Source organism: Globicephala melas, chromosome X (genome assembly GCF_963455315.2).
Source record: "Globicephala melas chromosome X, mGloMel1.2, whole genome shotgun sequence".
In the NCBI taxonomy this organism is placed as follows: Eukaryota; Metazoa; Chordata; class Mammalia; order Artiodactyla; family Delphinidae; genus Globicephala; species Globicephala melas.
Window position 1 is genome coordinate 10,645,564 of NC_083335.1, and position 24,128 is coordinate 10,669,691.

A 24,128-nucleotide genomic window follows, 5' to 3' on the forward strand; every position below is an offset into this window, starting at 1 on the left:
GAAGTGGGATTTATTTGTTGGGAGTTTTAAATCTTCTGTGACACTTTAATTTCTCTGTGGAAAACTGACAATAAGAGGGGTTTCAAATAGAGACTTGGGGCATTCTGCATCCCCAACACTGTATTGGTTGGACTGTGCTACCATCAGGTGTTCACTGTATGGACCTCCTTGGTAGGCTATGTTCAACAATGACGCTGTACATAATCTAGGAGACCTAGATTTCACATCTCTTTGGTCCAAGAAAGAGCCATGATATAGCCAGGGAAATGGCCCCATGAAAAGACTGACAGAACTTACCTGCAGATTTTCTCTCTTAAAGTAGATGGTCACATACAGCTTAGCCATTAACCCCTTTGGGTTAACAGAGAAAGAACAAGAAGTAGAGATTGTTAAGCTTCCGTGAAAGAAGTTCAAAGACCCTAATTGTACCTGCTCCCACCCTCCATCTTCATTTCTCCCCAAGAAATGCTGAACTGATTGATCGGAGGCCAGTACCCTCACTGGGCTATTTTTCAGTGCACAGAACTTGCGGGTATTAATAAGACCCTCTAAGGTATAATTTTCTCCATCTCAGATGACTGGAACTTTTAATCTCATTGGAGTGGAAAATTCCAAGATTTCATTTTGGGCTTAATAGTTCTGGATTGAAGTTTGGAGCCAAAGCACCAGCTAGTGAAGTATTACTTTGCTTACCTTTGCCTCTCTTGTGGACCTTATAGAAAGGGCAGTTAGGCCAAGGACAGATTTGGATATCTCTGGGTCCCTTGACCTAATATCATTGTAAACTCATCTCTTAATAGCACCCTAATTTCAACCAACCTCCAACAGAGTACAAGAGTCCAAGTCCTAATAGTGGAAAGAGTAAGAAGAATCCTATCAGGAGCATGGCAGTAAGAAATATGAAGTCTGGACAATGAAAAAAGACTTGGAAGAGTCCAGCAGACAGTGGGTTGTCATTCTAGAAGATCTATTCATATGTTGCAGAACCCCAATGAGAATGAGGATGTGAAAGACGCTGACTTGCACTCAGGGCTACCCAAGGTTTGCCAGTGGTACACTAAATAGAGTCCGATAGGAAATGCAAAAGATCTTGGGAGGGGGAGAGAGCAACTCTTTAGTGGCCCCAATTTTGTTTTGATAACAAACACCACTGTCCTGCATTCCCAGCTTTGCTTATTTGCCATGTGTTTCACACTAGGTTCTGATCCATTTTCCCTGTTCCCTTATAACCTGACCTTGACTCTGATTAATCACACACTAACGGTTTCGTGTGACAGCCCCTGTGGCAGGGGCAGTAACGTAAAAACATTCCATTTGTTCCCCTACATTTGCCAGTCCTCTTGCACATACACAGGACCATGTGACTAGTTTTGGACAATGAAATATAAATGGATGTGACATTTGTCACTTCTGGGCTGAGGCAATAAAGAGCCTATATGCGATTCTCCAGCCTCTTTTTCTCCTACAGCGGCAGCTGAATAGGCCACATGTTCCAGATGGTACAGCTGTAAAACAGCGGAGCCTCAGTCAGCCTGGAGCCTTGAGGGACTGTGTGGAGCAGATCTCCTCCCAGCGTGGGGTCTGTGGTGTGGGAAAGGTAGAAGCTCTTGGTGTGCAAAGCCTCTGACGCTCTGAGATTATCTGTTATCTGACCGTACTTGTATTCCTATGGAAGACCCTCCCCCTTTCTTCTGCATGCATAGCACTTACTTCATACTCTTAACTTAGTTGTTAATAAATCTACGTGTTATACCCAGACTCCCCTGGACTGGCTCTATGGGACAAAAGATCAGGCACAAGTCAGCAAGCAAAGCTTTAACTTTCAACCAAATACATAGTTGTGAGCAATTCAATTCAGTAAACACAACTATTTTCTACTGCACAAAAAACAGGAAATAATTAAATTTCTTATAGACGTTTCTTTATTATACTTTCCCACTTGAATATTTAGAGAATAATTTAAATGTAATGCATACTGACAGCAAGCACAGTATCAAATATTAGTTTTTTAAATTTTTTCTGTTCTCACCCTTTATTCCTTTAGGAAAAAAATATTTAGATGACCTCAAAGAAACAATTATTATGCTAATCACAGTATGCAGTAACACGTACAAGCCCATACTCAATAGAAAAGAAAGCAACAAAGAAGTGAAAAAGTCTTTCTCCTCAAATCATTTTAATTCAATTTTCCACAGCCATATAAATTTAAAGTATGAAACAACAATAATACAGCTATAGAATCTAGGTTCTCTTTCAAAGCAGCGGCATATAAAACATAGAAAAGCTAAAACCTCAGCACAAGCTTCAAAAGAACAAGGACTGAGAGGATTTTGATGAAGACATGAAATGCACAAAATACAGTACACAGAAATACTAGAATGCATAAAATATAAAGCTACATTTCATGTAGAAAGCATTGTAAAATATATAAAATATGCAAGAAATCAAAACCAAAGAGATTTTTCTTAGAGTACCATGAATACACTGGAACTGGCATTAGCATTTGAAGATGGGAACAAGAAAATAGCAGTTTCCCATTTAAAACTTTATTTCTAGGCTTTAGGATTTCACCTTCTTGACATCCTTCTTTCCAGAGCTCTCAGTAGCTGACTCTGCTTTTCTTTTCTGTGACTAAAATGGAAACAGATTTAATGTTCTGCTCCAATATGCACATTTTTAAATGGCCCAACAATGTTAAATCTAGGATGTAAATGCATTAAAAAAAAATTTTAACATGAATATTCACTTAAATGTTATACTCACATTTAATGTTCTATATAGCCCAACAAACTATGTAACCCAATGTAAAATAACCTCCAAACATGTTTCTTTTTAAGAAAAGACATAAAATACCCATCAAAAATAGTCATCAAGTTTCTACTTACACATGGCACTATAAATGTATGCTTATCTTAAAGGACTACTTAATACTTAAAGTTTTCCGGGAAAAATGTTATTTATGAGTGTATTATTTTTTAAATCTTATGACAGATGTTAACATACCATATTTCATATATTCTATGATGCACATTTGTTTCCCACTTTAGCATCTCTGAAATCGGGATGCATCCTATAATTGATGACAAATCATAGTTACTTGGAGCAGTTCTTCTTAGTGGCACATAAAATAATGCTGTCTTACAATGGAAGGCATCTTAGACTTGATGAAATATGGTAGTTTACTTAACCACACTCAAATAATATCATCTATTAAAGAGTATTTGAAATTGTAACTATACAAGGCAACCTGACTGAATTAAAATTAAGTCATCTTATTATTCAACAGTTAACTTATTACCAAGTAAACCAAGTAAAGCTTTGCTGTCTCCTCAAAGTTCTTATTTGCACTCATAGTTCCACAAAGATCAGAAAACTTATTTGATCAAATCAGAACTCCCAGTTTCAAACTCAGTCCCACCCCACCCCACCCCTCTCCTACTCCCCATGACAACTCTGGTCTCAATTCAAAGGATTTTACTTGCATTATACTTCTGCTTAAAAGTCATGAGGAATTTTTTAAAAATACTGAGCCCTGTTACTACGGGAGTTCCTAACCGTATGTTCTACAAACAAATAGGAAGCATGTGGTTGTAGTGTAACTCTTTTTCTGTCAAAAAACAAATCAGCATTTCATAAAACCAGTTTTTATAATAGGCATCACTATGGCATTAAACATAATATAGGCATTTTAATTATGTAAAAAAAATGGGATCTACCTAAAAGTTAGGAAAATGCTGAAAATTTTACCATTGGAGTTTTAGTTGCCCGTTTCTTCTTTTCTGCTCTCTCTCTTTCCTCAATTTCCATATTTTCTTTCTCAATCAATGAAATCAGAGTATTACAGCGTCTCTGGAATTCCTAAACCAATTAATACAAGACTTTTAATTTCTTCAACCCCGGCACAATCTTTAAAAAGTGGTAATTCTTTAACTGTATCATTTTTGTGACACAGAATTTCTAAGTTGGTATTCTTCAGAACAATAGTCATACAGAGTATATTCCACCAAAAATATGAGAAGTGGATAAATATCATTCAGTGGGTAAATGGGTAAACAAACTGTGGTACATCCATACTTTGAAATACTACTCAGCAATAAAAAGGAAAGAAATACTGGTATATGCAACAACCTGGATGAACCTCAATGGAATGACGCTGAGTGAAAAAAGCCAATCTCAAAAGGTTACATACCATATTGTTCCATTTATATAGCATCCTTAAATGGAAGTTTAGAGATGGAGAACATATCAATGGTTGCCAGGGGCTAGGGAAAGGGGGGAGAGTGGGTGTGACTATAAAGAGCTAGCACAAGGAAGTCTTGCGGTGGTGCTAGTTACACGTACCTACCTGTGATAAAATTGCACTGAACTACACACACGTGTGTGCGCACCCCCCCCCCCACACACACACACAAGTGCATCTATAACCAATGAAATCTGAATAAGCTCTGTGGATGGTACTAATGTCAATTTCCTGGTTGTGACACTACTGTATTTATGGAATATGTTACCATCTGGGAAAACTTGGTGAAGGGTGCATGGGCCCTCCCTGTACATTTCTTTACAACTTCCTGTGAACTGTAAGTATTTTGAAACAAAAAGTTAACAAAAATCACATAAACAAAAAAATAAGAGGATGTCCTATTGTCAAAGCACATTTTGGAAGTACTCAGTTTACAAAAGTCAAACAGATTTCTTTTCTACAGGGCTGCTCATAGCCTTTAAGTTCCTAATGAGCACTGTCAACCACTAGGGTAGGCGATGTAAGAAGCAAGCAATTCCCCAAGCTATTCAAACAGCAGAACTCCCTTCTCAAAGGACATCTTGTGGGATCAGAGTTCTGAGGAGGGCGTCTCAGGAAACACTGATGCATTTGTTAATTCAGAGCAAGCAATAGCTGGAAAGATTCCGCATTAACCTTGCCACTACCTATATTTCACTGCCAGCAAATCAATGCATCCAAACGATAAACAGTTTTTATGAACATATGATGAGCATTAAACATATGATTAGTATGGATGCTCATATATATTAACCCTGTACACTTTGCTGTATTTTAAAGGTAAATAAGTTTAATATCAAAGGATAAATAACATTTAAAAATGATTTCTTTTTTGTATAAGCAAAAATATCTGGGGGTTCCCTGGCGGCGCAGTGGTTGGGAGTCTGCCTGCCGATGCAGGGGACGCTGGTTCGTGCCCCGGTCCGGGAAGATCCCACATGCTGTGGAGCGGCTGGGCCCATGAGCCATGGCCGCTGACCCTGCACGTCCGGAGCCTGTGCTCCTCAACGGGAGAGGCCACAACAATGAGAGGCCCGCGTACCCCCCCCCCAAAAAAATGGATAAAATATAAAGCAGCTAAACCCTCAAATAAAAATGTAGATTTATTGGCAATTAAGAACTCCAACCAAAAAATGGTCCAAGTACAAGAATAGAAAACTCATAGGACTCCCCTGGTGGTCCAGTGGTAAAGAATCGCCTTCCAATGCAGGAGACGCGGGTTCCATCCCTGGTCGGGGAACTAAGATCCCACATGCCGCGGGGCAGCTAAGCCCATGTGCCACAACTACTGAGCTTGCGCGCCTCAACAAGAGAGCCTGTGTGCCGCAAACTACAGAGCCCACGCACCACAACAAGAGAGAGAAAACCTGCATGCTGCAACTAGATAGAAGCCCGAGCACCGCAACGAAGAGACTGCATGCCATAACAGAAGATCCTGCATGCCTCAACGAAGATCCTGTGTGCCGTGACTAAGACCCGATGCAGCCAAAAAAATTAATAAATAAAATAAATATTTTTTAAAACTCATAAAAAATTAAAATGTCCATATATTAAAATTTTTTCAAAGAAATGCAAAGTAAAACAATGATATATTTATTAAATTAGCAATGACACGTTCATGCAAGTGTGTGTGTGTGTGTGTGTGTGTGTGTGTGTGTATGTGTGGTGTGTGTATCTGGTGTTGGCAATAAGATGAAATGGGAGCTCTCATTCATTGATGATGGGATGCCAAAGTTAAAAATTGTGCCCTCCACAAAATCTGTAAGTTGAAGTCTTAACACCCCTGCAGTGTGACTGTGTTTGGAGAGAGGGCCTTTATGGAGGTAATTAAGGTTAAATGAAGTCATAAGGGTGGGGCCCTAATCCGATAGGTCTGGTATTACAAGAGGAAGAGACACCCAGAGATCCCTCTTCTCTCTCTCTCTCTCTCCACTCACACAGAAAGGGTCATGTGAGGACACAGCAAGACGACTCCATCTACAAGCTAGGGAGAAAGGCCTCACCAGAAACCAATCCTCCCGGCACCCTGATCTTGGACTTCCAGTCTCCAAAGCCATGAGAAATTTGTTTAAGCCACCCCATCTACAGTACTGTGTTATGGCAGCCCAAGCAGACTAAAATAATATCTTTCTAGAAAGCAATTTGGGAATATCAATGATACATCTTAAAAATTTCATACTCTTTGAACGAACAATTCCACTCCTAGATGCTTAATGTAAGGCAATAAGAGACGTATACAACGATTTACAGAAGAATATTTAGAGCAGTGCCATTTTTAGCAGAGAAATACTGGGAACTAAATTTTGGGTACTTTGTCAATTACCATATACATATATACACAACTTACTATATATGTATATACACAGCAGAAATATCTGAGCGAGTACTAACTACATACAGTGTTATAGTGGTTAACAGCAGCTATTTCTGGAAATAGGAGCAATGGTAACTTTTATTTTCTTCTTTATACTAGCATGTATTTTCTAAATTTTCTGCAATGAACATTTAGGCCTTAGGCAATCTAACATTTTTAAGAAATGGCAAATTTTTTAAATACAGTTTTATCTTTCCAAATAAAAGCTAGAAAAATGGCATACAGAAATATTATCAACTATTCAAGCATTTTCTACTCTGTAAAATTCAAGCCCAAAAGAAGGCAGAAAACCAAAGATAGTCTAGCCAGAAAAAAATTCATTAACAAATTATTGTTTGACTATTAAAAATAACCTTACAAAACACTGGTACATTCATGTTTCTTGTGCATCCTCAATTACCCAAGGTTAAATAATTTAGGAAAAATAACACTGGAATTTTCCTTACTTACCAAAACAATAGTGGTATCTTTAATATGCAGACCAAACACTCTTCACAGCTTCATTCAGTAACACACATACAAATTAAACAGCATGTTATTCAATTTATCTATTATAGAAAGGGCTAAGTTGACCCCGATGAGATTTGATTGTTGGTTTCTAGGGAGACTAGATAGAGTCTTTATGTGAAGCTGATTCTTGAATCATTAAGCTATACCCTCTGGCTATTATTATTCTCAGTAAGTAATAGTTGCCTGTGACTGCAGATATCTTTAGATACATATTCATGGTTCATAATGGGTGATTCAGAAAAAAACTAACACTTTTGAGACAGTCTCATATGCAGTGAAATAGAATATTTCAAAATGATTATAAATCGACTGTATAATAAGTTCTTACCTTCATTCCTTTTAACCTGTCACTAACTACAGACAGAAAAATAATCTAACTCTCTGGAGAAAGGCACCAAGGAATGAGTGAGTCTGGACGTTACCTTCCTAGCATAGGTAATGCCACTTTCTCTAAAGATACCAACCCCATCTTTTATTCACATGCTTGAAGACTGCCTAACTAAACAGATGGTATCATAAACAGAGCACGAGCTAACACCAGAAATTACAAGGAGGCCAGATTACCAATAAAATAGTGATTCATGTTTTGAATAACTAAGTGACTATGAAATGACTATGAGAAATTTCATGATGTCAAAAGCACTTTTATCTCATATAATTTCGCCTTTCACATACATATCCCCCTAGATTCTTGTACCTTTTTAATCTTCCTATTTTCCTCGGATTACAGGGAGTGGTTCATGTGCTCTCAAACTGTTTCCACAATTCTGTAGTCTAATTATCTCTTTCTCTCACGATTTCCCCATGCTGGATTTAGGAATGAAATTGGAGGGAGAAAAATAGCACACAAGAGGAAGAGAGGAGATACAAAAACAATAAAGACAACAGAAGAGAGTGGGAAAATGGCAAATGGGGAACTGTTCTGCAGTGTTAATAGCTGTGGCCAAAGGAAAAAAAAGTACTTTGTGTTCACACATGCGCAGGAAATGCTAGATTTTTAAAAGGTTAAACAAATTTCTTCATGGCAGGACTTCTCAGAGCTTTTAGCATTCTAATGTAGGTTGGAAGTGTCACAGGCAGGATTCAGTATCAGCCATTTCCCAAATTTATTTGAACACAGAACCCTGTTCTGCATATTGTATACAGTAAGGCCCCTACATACAAACCGAGAACTTTCAAAGATGCGAACTTGCGTTCCATCTTGCAGCTTGCCCTCCATCTCCAACTGCTGATGATCCTTCAGCTCTACCATCTCCCACCTCCTCTCCCTCCTACAGTCAGTAACTCTTCTTGCCTGTTCACTCGATGCCAGCCCCTATATGCCAGCTATTATACTGTACTACTGTACTTTTCAAGGTACTATACTGTAAGATTTAAAATGTTTGATTTTTTCTATTTTTTATGTATTATTTGTGTGAAAAGTATTACAAACCTATTACAGTAGTACTATATAGCCGATTGTGTTAGTTGGGTACCTAGGCTAACTTTGTTGGACTTAACAAAGAAATTGGACTTATGAACGCACTCTCGGAATGGAACTCGTTCGTATGTAAGGGACTTACCGTATTTGCAAATCCTGGAACAATGTTTGGTAGAAACCAACTTGGGAAATGCTGTGCAGGGTAAGAGTGATAGATAAGACTAAGTTTGAGTCAAAATACAAAGAACCTAGAAGCTAAAAACAAAGAACTAAGCAATTTTACTTAATTCAGTTGACAAAAGGATCTCACTGATGATTGTTGAGCAGGAGTCGTCATGTAATCAAAGGTGTATTTTGCACTCTGAAATCTTCCCTTGATACAGAGTCTCAATAGTGGGAGCTCATAAAATTACTGACTCTCAAGATTGGAAAGGACCTTTAAAAATTATTCAGGTTGATGCTGAATCCCTTCTACTAGGTCCTTACTAATTAGCTATTCAGCTTGTCTGAATTCTTCCAATGACGGGGTACTCACTACCTCCCAAAGCTGTCTATCCCACCTTCGGACAAGTTAAAAATGTTCCCTTATGCAAACTGAACAAGCTGATTTTTGTAGTCAAATTGAACAAGCTGATTTTGTAGTCAAATTGAACAAGCTGATTCCCTCTTCTGTATGACAATCTTTCAAATATTACAAGGCAGCTCTCATGGCTCCATCACAATCACTGCAATTACCACCAGACCTGCCAGACATCCCTCTTTTAGGCCAAATAGCCTCCCCCTTTACCCATCCTTCATTTAACACTTTTCTTGAAGGACTGTATAACACTTATGTCTACCCTTGGTTATATTATTTCTTTCCTTCCACCTTTCTTACACATTCTTTTAAACCACGGGTCAGCACATCCTTTCTGTGAAGAGCCAAACAGTAAATACTGTCAGCTTTGTAGACCACATGGTCTCTGTCACGACCACTCAGCTCTGCCATTGCAGCATGAAAGCAGCCATAAACGATGCATAAGTGAATGCGTGTGGCTGGGTTCCCATAAAACTTTACAGATGCTAAAATCTGAATTTTGTATAATTTTCACATGTCACAAGACAGTCTTCTTTTGATTTTCTTTCAACCATTTGAAAATGTAAAAATCATTCTTGGCTTGCAGGCCGTACAAAAACAGGTAAAAGGACTGCAGTTTGCCAAGCCCTGTTTTAAACTAGTCTTTAGATTGACTTTAAACAAACTGTCTGCCTTGGTTTTCCGTATCTTTTAATAGTTTATAATTCCATTCAATGCAAAGTCACCCAAGTTTCAACTTTTGAATACTAGGATATGTATCTCTACCTTTATTTAATAAATAATGGGATGTTTGCAGTAAGTGGCGCTGCCCTGTACTGTGTGGTGAATATCAATCACGCCAGGCACCAAGTTCAAACATCCTCTGCCCCAATACCCAGCTTCAAAGCATCAATTCAAAAGGCACAGAAAGCATCAGTAGACTTGAAGTGACTTATTGAAAGAGATTAAAGAGACTCCACATTACATTTCCTACGTACTAAAATCCTAGACACTAAGCCTGCCTAAGTCTGAATGACAGAAGGTCGCTGCCCGTTATGGTTGAAAGTTAAAAGCAGGTGAATGAGCAAAAGCAAAAAAAATAAATAAATAAATTGCACTCCACATCTGCACATCTAATTTGGTAGGTGGTTCTATAAAGTCAGAATCTTCTACAGTTCTTAGTAAAACAAAATGGGTGTTTGTTTCTCCTTTGCTCTTTCATAAACTCCCTATACTTTACCTTTGGGAACTGATACCTTCAACTATACATTCTGTGGTATATTTCCTAGGTTCTTTGTCACTTTGGAACCTCTATCATACTAACAAAAAGCAATGGCATTCTATACTAAAATCTCAGGGCCCAAGTACACTGGTAGTTAGATGGGAGTTATATATTCTAATAATAATAATTAAGAAATATATCCTACATTTCTTAAACAAGTATCAAATGTTATGATAGTCTTACCTAACTGCTGCTACTTAAACATCGCTATTTGTAAAATGTCACATCACCTCTTCACAATACATAAATACATAAAACAAACTCCTGTTAGTGCATGTATCGTATTTCAGATTGTTAGAACAACTCAGTCTTAAATCAAACACTATAGTTACTAATAAAACACATGATATTTACAACTGGCTACTCAAACAAAAGCTGCAGGGATTACAGCCAAGTAAAGTCTATCATTAGAAAAAGGTAGATGAAAATAAAAGAAAGGAAAGGAAAAGAAAAAAGAACTCAAACCCATTGCTACATTTCTTCACATTCTATCCAAATCTGATCCAACTGTAGGGGTCTATGAGATAGAAGCAAACTGAAGTACGAAAGTTCCATGCTCATTTATTCACTGAATGCCTACTTTGTGCAAGGGTTATGCTGGTACTTTTAGGTGTAACCATTTGCACCTGATAGTTAAGAGAGCAGCAGTAAAAAATGACTCTGGGGCAGATGGTGCTATAATAGCCAAGGGAAGTAAAAAAAGAGGAGGAACAGAGAAAAGACAGAGATATAAATTTGGGAATCGTCAGCCTATATGGTAGTTGAGGTAGACATTTGCCCATTTCCACAGAACAGTATTTCTAAAATGTAAATCTGACCATGTCACTGCCCTGTTAAAATCTTTCAATGACTCCCCATTTCCTATAGAATAATGACCAAAGTTCAATACCAAGGACAGGGCTCTTCGTAATTTCGCTGCCAGCTCCTTCCTCATCTTCCAGAACTTCCCTACTCACACTCCAGCACAACCTACTTGCAGTTTCTTAATGTGCTGTGCTTGTTTCTACCTTTGCACATGCTGTTTCCACAGTCCCAGGGCCAACTCCTTCCTGGTCATTCAAGACTCAGTTCCAAGAAGGACCTCTTCTATGAAGCCATTCCTCTGACCTAACCCTCAAGGTAAAGTTAAACACAACCCCTTCTGTACATACCTCTATACAGGACCTTTCTGAAAATTAAGGCTGAAAGGGACATTTTAGTCTTTCAAGCACATTAGGAAACAATATATCCCTATAAGCATAAATATATTTTAATATTTTCATAATTCTACAGTCAAGAAGAACCCATCATTAATTTTACATTTTACCAATTTTGTGAATAATGTACTAATTCATATCCTCACATTTCATTAAGAATGTAATGCTCTAAGAAATCAATATTAGCTGTTATCACACAATTAAGCACTAATACACAAAATTAAAAATCATGAGTGGCCTTCTTCATAAAATTTCCTAGGCTGTGCTGCATAAGCAACAAACAAAAGTGTTATTGTGACTATAAAACAGTTTGGAAAATTTTTAATTTGACTTTTGTTTTTCTAAAGTATCTAGAAAGAAAATCCTTCTCTGACTGGACAGATAATTTATCAAATATCCTGTGCTGAACTAATAATTTAGCTAACGTTTACTATCAATGATAAACCTATAAAAAGGGAGGCAAGCTAATAAAGAGCTATAGCAATATTTTCTAAATAGTATTTTTTCTCCTACAATTCTGATGAGGAATGTCATGTTCTTAATTTTAAATAAGGAACACTTTCATTAATAATAAAGCTGTGATTTGAAAACAAACAGCAATAACATGAAATTTTTATTACATTGTATACAACAGTGTGTGATTCTCTCTCTGAGATACTACCCCAAAAATTCATTTAAACTACTACAAAAGGCAGGGTAATTGTAATAACTAATTACTAATACTCTGATTCAACTCTAAAGTCCATGGCCACGGGCTATGTACACGGAGCTTCTTGCGAGGCCAGGAGAGGAAAGGAAAAAGCTTCCTAGAGGCTAAAAAGTAAGAATATTTTTAAACTAAAATTAAGAGTCAAAGCAACCCTGCGGAGGAAGCATAGTGGCTATATCAAGAAATGTTCTTTATTTCAGAGAGCCAAATTCTGCTTTTTCTCCTTTAAGTACTTAAAAGAACCTAAGCAGGTCCAAAGAATTACTGATTAAACTTTGGATACTTTCAATATGTCCTTTCCAGTAAACTAATGTGCTAGATATTTTAGAATTCTCAGATTCTTTTCAAATCTCCCAGTCACGTTAGTCTGTCACTAAATGAACAGAGATAATGCCCTGACATTCATTCCCTAAAAGGAATTAATGAGCTAATGTTGGTAAAGGGATTGGCAACCTTATATATAAAAGGTAGTATATAAATACAAAGTATTATCTTTTCCTCTTACAGTCATCTGGCAAAGGTCCTTTTAATTCTGATAGTTTTTTAATGTCCTAAGACTAAGACCTCATTATAATACACTTTTTTTCTTAGAAGGAAAATGGTAGGGCAATTCATGTACTCTGAGCTTAAAAATCTAAATTGATCATATCCTTCCTACTTGTTTATGTATTTCAATAGAGACTGATTACTTACTTAAAGACCACACAAGTTCTCAGAGAAAGAAATCACAGTCTTTTTAGCACAGAGAAACAGAACTAAAACTCATTTTTTCTTTTGTATAGCCAGCATTTTTGAATGGAGAAGAGCCTCAAAGAAATTTTCAACCTTTAGCTGAAGGCTTTCAAAATGCGGCATATTTAGAAGTGGAGGTTCATGCCTTTAAGTACTTTAAGACTGTTAAGTCAGAAGCCATGAATTCAGTACTTTGAGATCTCTGAATAAAATATAACTACCAAGGTTTCTTTTTTTTCCCCTAAGTATTTCACACTATTTATTGGTGTCACTGGGAAAGAGTCATCTTTAAGCAAGATTATGTTTTTAAAGATAGCTTCTTTAGTAATAAGCTAAGTTTAAAGTTTAATCATTAATAAAATTTTAATTTGAACACAGTGATACACTCATATAATGAATCAAATTACATCCCCTGTTATTTCTAAGACGGGGTTTTTCAATGAAGCAAATTATTTTAATTTTGGAAATCACAAATGCCTCTTTCAAGGGGGAAGTTTCACTTCCTAGATTGTGAATGTGATTCACTATACAAGATCAATTATTTAAAATGAGGGGAAAAGAGATCATCTAGAAATAATAGTAATCCATTTCTTTAATTCCCTAATGATTTTTATTAGCATGAAACATTCCAAAAAGATGATCTAAATATATTCATGCATATTTTAAAATATATTTCTTATATTCTAAATCCAGAAATATAAGCAAAAATTATCCATTAACTAGGAGGGAAATAATATAGTAGAAAAGTTAACAAAAACTCTGGACTAAAATATTTAATATGAAATAAACTACTATGTGTTTTTAAAGATTCTTTACAAATCATAAATTCCACCTTCCAGAACATAATTAAGGACAGAATTGTCTTCATTTTTAACAGACAAAATAAAAGTTTCATTTTTCAATCACGTATGTAGTTAATATCCACTCTTTGGAAAACATACATTAGATATTTAAACCTCTTGGTAAAGAAAGATAAATGTTTTGTTGAAAGATGGAAGAAAAGATTCTTTACAAGGGAGTTGAGAGACATCTAGTGGTTGTTAATAATACACTGGGTTTCTTCACGGAAAATGAAATAAGGTTATGTATGTAGTTCTACAGTCATGTTCATATTACAAATAATGTAAGATTTTCCTTGCTCTTTTGAATCTGTTTCATCCGACTGCTTTAATGTTTCCAGAAACTGAAAACAGCATTAAACTCAACCTTTTAAAAAATTAGTAAACTATCACTGAAATAATACTCAAAATTCAGCAAATGTTCCATCACATAAAAGGGCATGTATGATCGAAAACATGATTCATCAACAAATGCAGGTGGGCATTTGTCTTTTACAAGCTGCTGATGCCGCTCTAAATCAGATCATTACACACATAAAACCCCAAATGGCTAAAAGTTTTAAATGCATGGCTTTTGAAAGGAGTTCTCTGCTAAACATGGTCATAGATGCACCGAGCTAGAAGGCACCTTAAAAGGCCAACTAGCTCACTGCCAAAGTTTTCAGACTGTCAAAATAGAATCTCATTTTCAAAGCTAATAGAAAGCTATTTAACACTGTTCTTCAATAATCTATTTCAACCATCCAAAGAACCCTGTCAAACAACTCTTCCCTACATCCAACCTCAGCCCTTCATGCTACAGATTAATTCCTATCTTTTTTATTCTTTTCTCAATTCTTCCTACTGTATCTTATTAACATATACACCTCTTCCTATTCTTTTGTACAAGTAGAGCACTTTACATTCATCCCTACAGTTGTCATGCTGCAAGGGAGATTCAATCAATCCATCATTCCAATTTCTCTAGTTCCTTTTGGATTCTGGCTTGATCCAAAGTATTTGCTACCTCTCCCAGCATTATGTATTCCATAAACTTGACAGACACATTCTAGTAACAATCCAGGAACCCTCTAAATTTGTGTTAAAATTTTAAGAAATATCTGATCTTATAAAGCATCCACCAAAATTAGCATCTTCAGTATAGCAACTCAGATTTTTCTTTTCTTTTTTCAACTTGAACTGAAAATATAAAATGGGTCAAACAAAATGTTCAGCATTGCTTCACACCCCTATGAACTTTTGGCCGAGAAAACATTTACGATAGACAGAAACTAAAGAAAAATGCTCACTGTTTAGATTGTTAGTTTCCGGTTACTTTTAATGTTTAGGCTGTATGAATCTACTTTTGTCTTAATTACCTCGGCTAACAAAAGACTGACAATGCCAACATTAAAAACATGTGGCATTTATTTCAATATCAGCAAGAACACTGCTAAGCAGCACTAGGATTTAACAGGAACACAATTCATGTTAGAAAGTAACAGTAAATTGCATGAAGCTAAAAATAAAATCTCTTCTTAATTATTCTGTCTCATAATATTCTTATAAAAACTCTACTTAGGCAACAATTCCTTCTCATTAAAAATAAATCCTTAAGTTATTCACACAGTCTCAAGTATCACCTGCCTCATGACAAAGGGGAAACTACCTTTAAAGTGAAGAGCTCTGATGGTCACCATATTAACCAAGTAATCAAACTCAGCATCACCAAGAATGTGACAACCTGACATAATGAGCCTCCTGATGTGATGCAATGAGAAATACACATCACTTAGGCAGCATTCCTGCCGAAAATGCTTAACCTAAATCTAACAGTGAGCAAACAATGAGATACATGTTGGGCATTCTACAAAATGAGTCTGGGTACCTTCAAAAAGTCATTGTCACGAAAAACAAAAAGTTGTAGACTGAAGAGACTAAAGAGACTCAACCAAATGCAATATGTGAACCCTGACTGGCTCATCAATTTAAAAAAACAGCTATGAGAGACACTTTCGGGACAACTGGAAAATTCTGTACATGGACTGTATACTAGATGACATTACTGAAGCAACGTTAACATTTTCAGGTAGGATGATGGTACTGTGCTCATGTAGGAAAATATTATTTTTATATTTAGGAGATAAATGCTGAAGTATTTAGAGGTGAACACTCATGATGTCTATGACTTACTTTCAAATGGTTCAGAAATATAGATCTGTATATAGATTAATGAATATAAAGCACAGATCTGTATTTCTGAATACAATATATAGATTCTATATCTATAGATAGATGCCATGTATGTATGTATAAGTATATACACACATATACTAGTGAGAGGAGAAAGCCAGCGTGGCAAAATGTTAAGAATTAGAGAATCTAAGTAAAGGATGTATGATATTTGAAATTTTTCAAAAGAAAAAGTTGGAGGAAATAAGTAAGAAAGGAATACGTACCATGGCGGTTCTAGACTTGATAAACCAGTCAAATCTAAACTGAGGAGCATTCCGAACACACTGTCTTAATTCTTCATACACGTTTTCTCTATCAAAGCCCATTTTGTGTAACATACAAATCAAGAATCTATCTTCTTCCTCAGTATAGTTCTTTCCTTTGCTGGTTCCATACTGAATACGTAACTGATGAAATGGAGCCTTGTATCTTGCAATCTGTAGATTTAAACAAAATAGTGCTTTTGACTAAATGTGCAATAATAATAAGTCAAAGCTAATCACCATTTAATCAATTAAAACAATCTATTGGTAATTCGACAATTATGAAATATACTACTTTGGCATCCAGGGCTTTCTTGATACTGATCCTTCGTTGGATTCTTGCTTCTCCACGTTCAATTTGAGCCATAATTTTCTCAATGTCCTGTAATTCATTGCAACGTTCCCAAAATACAGCTGAAAAACAGAGTTATTACTTTACAATTCTATCATCTTAAGTAAGTGAATCCAAGGAACTGTAGAATGAAGAATTAGCAGGAAAGGATACAGTGAACTTACACTGTTTATAATTAAGATTCAAATTCATCTGTATATATACGTTCAATTATTAAATACTCCTAAGGTGTAATAAATGAGGGGTATTAAATACCTCCTTCCATTTAAAAGTAAGACCTCAACAAGGAGGTTTTAGGTTAGTGATTTTCCTTTCATGAAATATTACGAAGTTTTTAATTATCCATCCCAGATGACCAGAATTTCAAAAGATATTACTACAGATACTGATTTAAGCTATGCTTTTATTCAAACATTATATAGAAGGCACCAAACACATAAAGTGAAAAAGAAGACAGGGTGGTCATATAAACTTAGAGAACATAGTTTCCTAGCAAGCAAAAATAAAAACGAAACTATTATCAACAGGTCAATCAAACTTCTACTTCAATCAAACTTCAATTTCTACTGAAACTGTTACTTCGCTTTTGGAACCACTCACTATTCTTACAGTATTTCCAGTGACATACAGCTTGTTTTTTAAACTTACTTGGAATAGCCTTTTCTCTTTAAAAAAAAGGAAAGCCAAGTCACCCAAATTTTATAAATGAGCTAAATGATCTGGCTGCAGTAATGTCACATCTTATGACTTCAGTGAGAGGCCCTCTAATGACATAGTCTACATTCTCAAATTTTTTCATTTTTAGAGTCTATCAAGAAAGGAATGTCAGTACTCTGATTTTTATAAGCACCTGTATTCATTTATTCATTCTCTCACTTATTCATTCAACACAATTTAAACGCCTACTATGAATAAGATGCCACAAACAGCCAACTGTACCCATTTCATCTTTTATTGCAACCAACTACATAAATTCATTCAAATCTCCCCATCCTCTGACTTGGTCCCAATTAAGCTGCCCTGAGCTAGTCATGCTACCTGGCTTGCTGTCAATTTGAGGGAACATCTGACATGGTATTTTTTTTTAAATAAGCTCTTTTTAAAAATATTTATTTATTCATTTGGCTGCGCCAGGTCTTAGTTGCGGCACGTGGGATCTAGCTCCCTGACCAGGGATCGAACCCAGGCCCCCTGCATTGAGAGCACGGAGTCTTAGCCACTGGACCACCATGGAAGTCCCGACGTGATATCTTTTTAAATCATTTTTTTCTTGCAATTTCATACACACTGATGCTATCCCCCTTCCTAACTTTTGAAGAAAATTCTACTTCAGAAAATCTCTCTGCACATATCCTTTTATACTCCTTTCATTCAACTCTTGCTGCTAAAATTTCTCTCTCTCCTCTATTTTTCCCCTCTTTAAGCCCCCAAATGTCCTAAACTTATGTGATAAATTTTAAGGGTAGTAGTAATGTTATACTGTTATCAAAGTAAAGGACGTTCATAGACTTGATGTTATACTACACGAAATAAAAACTCAAATGTAATCCATCTCTCAAGTCCCTGGCAATCACCAGAAGACCCTTTCAGATTTCCAAAAGAAGAAAAAGTGTTCTCTAATTAAACATGGATTTATTCAAGCATTAGCACTATAAATAAATTAAAAATTGTGCCTAATCTATATTAATCTTTGGTCTATTTAGTAGTATTTCAATGTTTCCTCCCTACTATTTTTCATGGCAAAAATGCAGAATTTCAGTTGTTAGGCTAAATAGGCTTTGAGAGGCTAGCTCAGAAACCTAAACCTACTTTGTAACATTGTTTCTATGGGGAAAAAAAATGCCCTAGATTCTATACAGCTGATATTCAGACTAAATTTGAGAGCTCAATCTAATTGGATTTTAGAAACTTCCTATGTTCTTCTACATAAAGAAAATTTACTAGACATATTTACCTATTTTAATAAGATTTCTTTTCAGAAGCCTGAGGTTGGATGCACTGTGACATGGAAATCAATATTAACTCCATTATGCTTCAGCACCTAATCTAGTTCTGGTCAAGACCAAAGACACAGCTAAGTAAGAGAAGGAACTGATTCTAGGACCAATCAACAGGTTTATTCAAGCAGTCTTTTCAGATCCACTCCAGCTTGCCTGGAGTTAGCAGAATCCACACATAACTTGCCTGGAGCAAACTAGAACCCTGAGAGTGTTTGAGGATCTAAAAGGACCTTATAGGAATTCTCTACTTCAAGGACAACCTAGAAAGACACTAATTCCATCCACTGAAACTGAAGCCTTAGACTTGACTTGCCCAGAAGGTGATCAAATTCCAGACGTGGGAAAGTAGGCATTTTGCCAGTGCTCATCCAATAGCTACCCTTGTTTTATCAGTGCTATACTTGGCTCTATTAGCTAACTAGTAGGAACCACAGCAATTTGTTTTGATAAATCTTATAATCTTTTCATAGAAATACAATTATATTTTATACTTTCACTTACAGTTTATTCATAAAAGTCTAAAGGTCTCTGAACAAAGGTAAAATTAAATTGACACTAAAGAAATGCATAAGGTTACAATTAAACACCATTTTTGTAGTTGTATACAAACCTGAATATTCCATGACCTCCTCAGGAGATTTGCCCTCCACCTCTCGAGCTATATTATCAATGTCATCTCTTCCATACTTCTCATTAGCTTTAATAAACTGATTAAAATCTCGCTTAGTCCAGTTTGTGAATCCCTGTGAACAAAAAATTAAGCATCATCAATAGAGGTTAAATCAACCAATCCAAATATTGTTCTATTTAGTTCTATACAATGATACATTAAAAACAGTTCAAAAGGCTTAAAATTTTCCTTCTTATAAAATCCCAGGTGTTTTATGTTGGAATCAAAAGTTGAGTTAGTGTTACTAATAACTGCTTTTCTATCATGAAGAGAATATACTTCCCTCCAAGTACTAAAAACTGATTTATAGCTCCAAGATATTGTGTAGTTTTTAACTCCGTATTTTATAGATGCCTACTACATTAAAATACAAATGCATTAAAATTAAAATACTAATGTAAATGCTGAAGTCCTGGATATTCCAGTACTTCATTTTTTTCACAGACTTATTCCCATGTAAATTAAGAAAAAATGTGTATGCATTAAATCAAAGAAATACATGAAGGAAAAAAAAAGACTGAAGAAAAATTTTTGTAGCTCTTTACATCATTCCAAACTACTGTGAACAAATAATTTCTGTTCAAAATTATATTCATAAATAGGATTCGATAAACAGAATGTTATGGGGCCTGCTCAATTTCTTTCCTAAAAGATAGAACAGTTCGACCAATCAGTGTTTTAAGTCTCTTTGGTATTTATTTGAAGTCACAAGATCAAATTTTTGTCTTCCACTCCTCAAGTCCCCACCCACATAAACGTGATACCCTTGACAGAGCAAAACTCTATCCCTAGGCGTTAGTTGATAAAGATTTTAGATTACCCCATATTTTGTTCCTTTGTACTCCCATGATTTTTTAAAAGATTAATTATTTAGGGCAGTAGAGAAAGGTGATTAAAGATGACTTCAAGTACTAGGAGGGGCAAAAAATTGATTTTGTTTCTAATTACAAACTAAAGCAATTTCTCAGTTGAGACTGTATGTTCACAATATATTGTACGTTCACAATATACTGCAAGCCAAGTAACAGTCTAAGACCATAACTTTATTTTTGTGTTCAGGAAATAAATTTTGAAAAAAAATCATGAATATTTAAATGTTTTACTTTATTCTGTGGTAAGTCCTAATATTCAACCAGTTGCAATTACATTTTCAAACTAAACTTTATGACTTCCAGGCATGTGGCTCAAAAATTATGAATGTAATTTGTAAAACTTCATTCAATAAAATTACATGTTATAACAAAGAAAAGACCTATATAATAAATAGGATATAAATATAAAAACTATCTTTCAATAATTAATGTGGAAAATTTCCTAGCACTGTGCTTTGCATATTGTTCAAAAGAATTTGTTGAATAAATAAATCTTGCTGGCTACTTTCTATACTAAGGTGGTATCATACAGTACACGTTTCTTTATTATTTTCCAAGGATCTTTTGCACTGTAATTCTTTTTATCTTCTACAGATTATTTTGGAAGTATGACACTCGTAAAACTCATTAAAGCAACAATGACCAGAAAGCATTAATATGTTGTTCAAATCGAAATGTTCCCTACTTATTAACTATTAGCTTTTAACTATACAATGAGCACCTTTTATAGTTTCAGAAATTTCTCATCATTGTATTAAAGTTCTTTTCAAGAAAGAATATAAGGCATTTTGAGGATTATGAAATCATTCCATAAATAAAAGATTAGTAGAGTATAATTTCAGAGGACAGTTCACAATCAATAAAATAAATTTAAATTTTCAAGAATATGCTAGTAATTACTGTCTATCAGGATTCATATGTGGATTAACTGACTTTACTATAATTGATAAAATGCATGTCTTATTTCTTATAATTGACACCTATATTTTGCATTTATATATTTTTTAGTATTTCTAAAAGAGTGTATTCTATAAAAGGAATTTAAAAAATAGGGATATTTGGTCTAAATGTATGTTTACAAAATAGCCCTGAGTTGTGTTGGTGTGTCCAATCAGGGTACCAGGCCCATACAATAAAAAGTAAGTGTAATTTATAATATCTTTTTTTCTATTCGTTGACTAGAAGTATTTCAATCACTTAAAATATGTTACTTGTGTGAGAAGTTTTTCCTTTTCTTCAGTCTCTTCTGGTGTAAGAGGTTCAGCTCCATCAATCTTTTTTTGCTCCTCTCTTTGAGCCACAGCTGGATTTGGGATATCAGGATTCCTTGGGACCTAAGAATCAAGAGGTGTGTTATGAGTAAACTGTTGAGAAAAATTAATTAAGGGTATACATACTTGTATCAATATTTAGAGTTAGTTCAGCAGTAAACAAAATAAAGTCATACCAGAATGACACATGACCCTCTCCACATTTCTACTACCACGATATTACCAAAGTAGAACTGTCTTAAATGTGCCACGTGGTACTTTACAGTTAAAAACCAGTTACAGCTAAATGCTACATTGTATTCTAGACTTAATTACACTGTGGAACAAAATATCCTTATGATATGGTAATGCATGGTAATAATAATATCATTATCCCCAACACCAACATTATACAATAAAATCTCAAGCCCAGAAACAAAAAGTTGGGTAGTACAAAAAGAGCCCATATTCACCTGGCAATACAGACCAGGGTATAGAAGTGGCAATGCACCTGAAGATTGCATCCAATGCTCTAATCAGTTCAACATGCAAAAAGAAAGGAGTACTTTTATTGCCTTCCAGGATATGGAAAGAGACAGCATCTTCACATAAAATGCAAAGACTGAAAGAGTGACAGGATAATGAAGAAGCAAAAAAAAAAATAGAGACTATATATAAGAGGGAAGGGGTAAGCAAAACACACAAACAGCTGTGATGGGACCTGCAGTCAAGGGGAAAAAACTACAGTAGCAGTGAGCAACAGAAGGTATAGTGTATACTATACAGCGCTGCACAGTATATAGAGCTGCAATACACTGGCAACTGAGAAGAAGAGAGCTCAAGTTCAAAAGACTGAGGACAGAAGCTCAGCTCTACAAGGAAGCAAGCAGTCAGCCAGTCATTTGTATCTCAAAACTGTAGTCCCAGGGGCCTCAGTGTGTCACCATGAACTTAGACAACCCATACAGTTCAGCAGTATAAAGCAGCATTCATTGTATGGAGTGATAAACTAAGTCACTCAGCGCAAAGCCTCACATCATTTTTATGTGCATCTGCAGTGACAATGCAGCACATTGATTTACGAGGGCAGGTATATAACATGTATAGTACATTTTATAGCATCCATCAAACATGGCAAGAACAGGGTTGGCAGTAAGCCTTCCACTGTTTGGAAGGCACACCTATCATAAATGACTCATCCTCTAGACGTATCAAATAGTCACGGTTTTACTAAAACATGATTATAATACATACTAGAGTACATTTCTCTAATTGTCATACATATTTCATAGAGTTTCAATCATAGCATTGTAATTTAAAAATAAGTATTTTTAAAACTATTGTATCCAATAGTTGTTTAAATATAAAACCTACTAACTGGGCATTAAAAAGACATACTGAAAAACAGATTCATTTGTACATAATCATCAGTACGAGACAATCAAATTAGTAAGTAATGACTAAATGTCTATTTTGTCCATAGCACTATGATAGGTGTTCACTGGAATATAAAAAATAGTCGACATGGTCCTTGCCCACAAGGAGCTCACAACCTAGCTGTGGAATTCTGAGCTATACTCTAAGAACTATAAGAATTTGGGGAGATGGAGAAGAGAGAACGAATATTCTAGGCTGGAGCAGTAAAGCAAAAACGGTAAGGCAAGAACAGGAAGGAGCATATATAAGGTTTATGTTGAGACGGGATAAGAAACAAGGTCGGGGGAAACAGAATTAGAGGGCCTTCTGAAACTACACAGTAGGCAACAGCAAGCCATTGGAGATCTTTCACCAAAGGAGTACTGTTTTCACCTGCAAGCCTTGTGCTGGATGGATTGAAGTGAGGAAGCAACTAGAGGCAAGAGAACCAGCTAAACTGTTGTAATCTAGAAATGACGTATGATCACCTGGCCTAGGATGGTAGCAAATGGAAATTGAAAAGAAGGTGTAAATTAAAAATGAAATGTAGTCCAGTGATATGCATGATTTAAAATCACTTTTTTCAATAGCTAAATTCCACTTTTAAATCACAGGCACACCAGCAATTCCACTCCTAACATATCTATACAAAGACTTTTAGAATGTTTATAGCAGCTTTACTCACAAGAGCCAAAACCCAGAAAGCAGTCCAGATGTCCATCAACAAGAGACTGGATAAGCAAACTGTGGTATATCCTTACAACGGAATAGTACTCGGCAATAAAAAGGAATGCACCATTGATAATGGGACAACATAGATGAATCTCAAAAACACTATGCTAAGTGAAAGAAGCCTTACACATAATATATGATTCCATTTATGTGAAACTCTGGAACAAAAAAACTAATCTACAGATGAAAATAATATCAGAACAGTGGTTGTGTCTGGGGAATGAATATGAGGATTGACTGGGAAGGGGCACTTTCTATATCTTTATAGGGGCTTCAGTTATATAGGCGTATGCATTTGTCAAAATTCACCAAATGGCACACAAGATTTATATATTTCAATGTATATAACTTTTATCTTAAAAAGAATCAAATAAATATTGAACTCTGGCTAATGATATACATGTTGAAGTGTTTCCGGGTGAAATATACTTATGTCTGCAACTTTGAAATTCATAAAGAAAT

General features: G+C 35.5%; 1 protein-coding gene across 4 annotated transcripts in view; it reads right to left on the reverse strand.

Moving 5' to 3' along the window:
- Positions 1-1,905: 1,905 nt before the first annotated feature.
- Positions 1,906-24,128, reverse strand: part of SMARCA1 (SNF2 related chromatin remodeling ATPase 1) — a 69,141-nt gene continuing 46,918 nt past the window's right edge. Inside the window, exons 19-24 of one of the 4 annotated variants that reach the window (XM_030844869.2) lie at positions 21,480-21,602; positions 19,337-19,469; positions 16,670-16,788; positions 16,336-16,548; positions 3,748-3,858; positions 1,906-2,631 (exon numbers count right to left, since the gene is read on the reverse strand). In XM_030844869.2, the coding sequence (XP_030700729.1) occupies positions 2,560-2,631; positions 3,748-3,858; positions 16,336-16,548; positions 16,670-16,788; positions 19,337-19,469; positions 21,480-21,602 (771 nt within the window). In that variant the 3' untranslated portion in view covers positions 1,906-2,559. Of the gene's footprint in view, positions 2,701-3,716; positions 3,859-16,335; positions 16,549-16,669; positions 16,789-19,336; positions 19,470-21,479; positions 21,603-24,128 lie in introns of all 4 variants that reach the window. The other 3 variants (XM_060292490.1, XM_060292489.1, XM_060292488.1) reach the window with 3 other exon arrangements.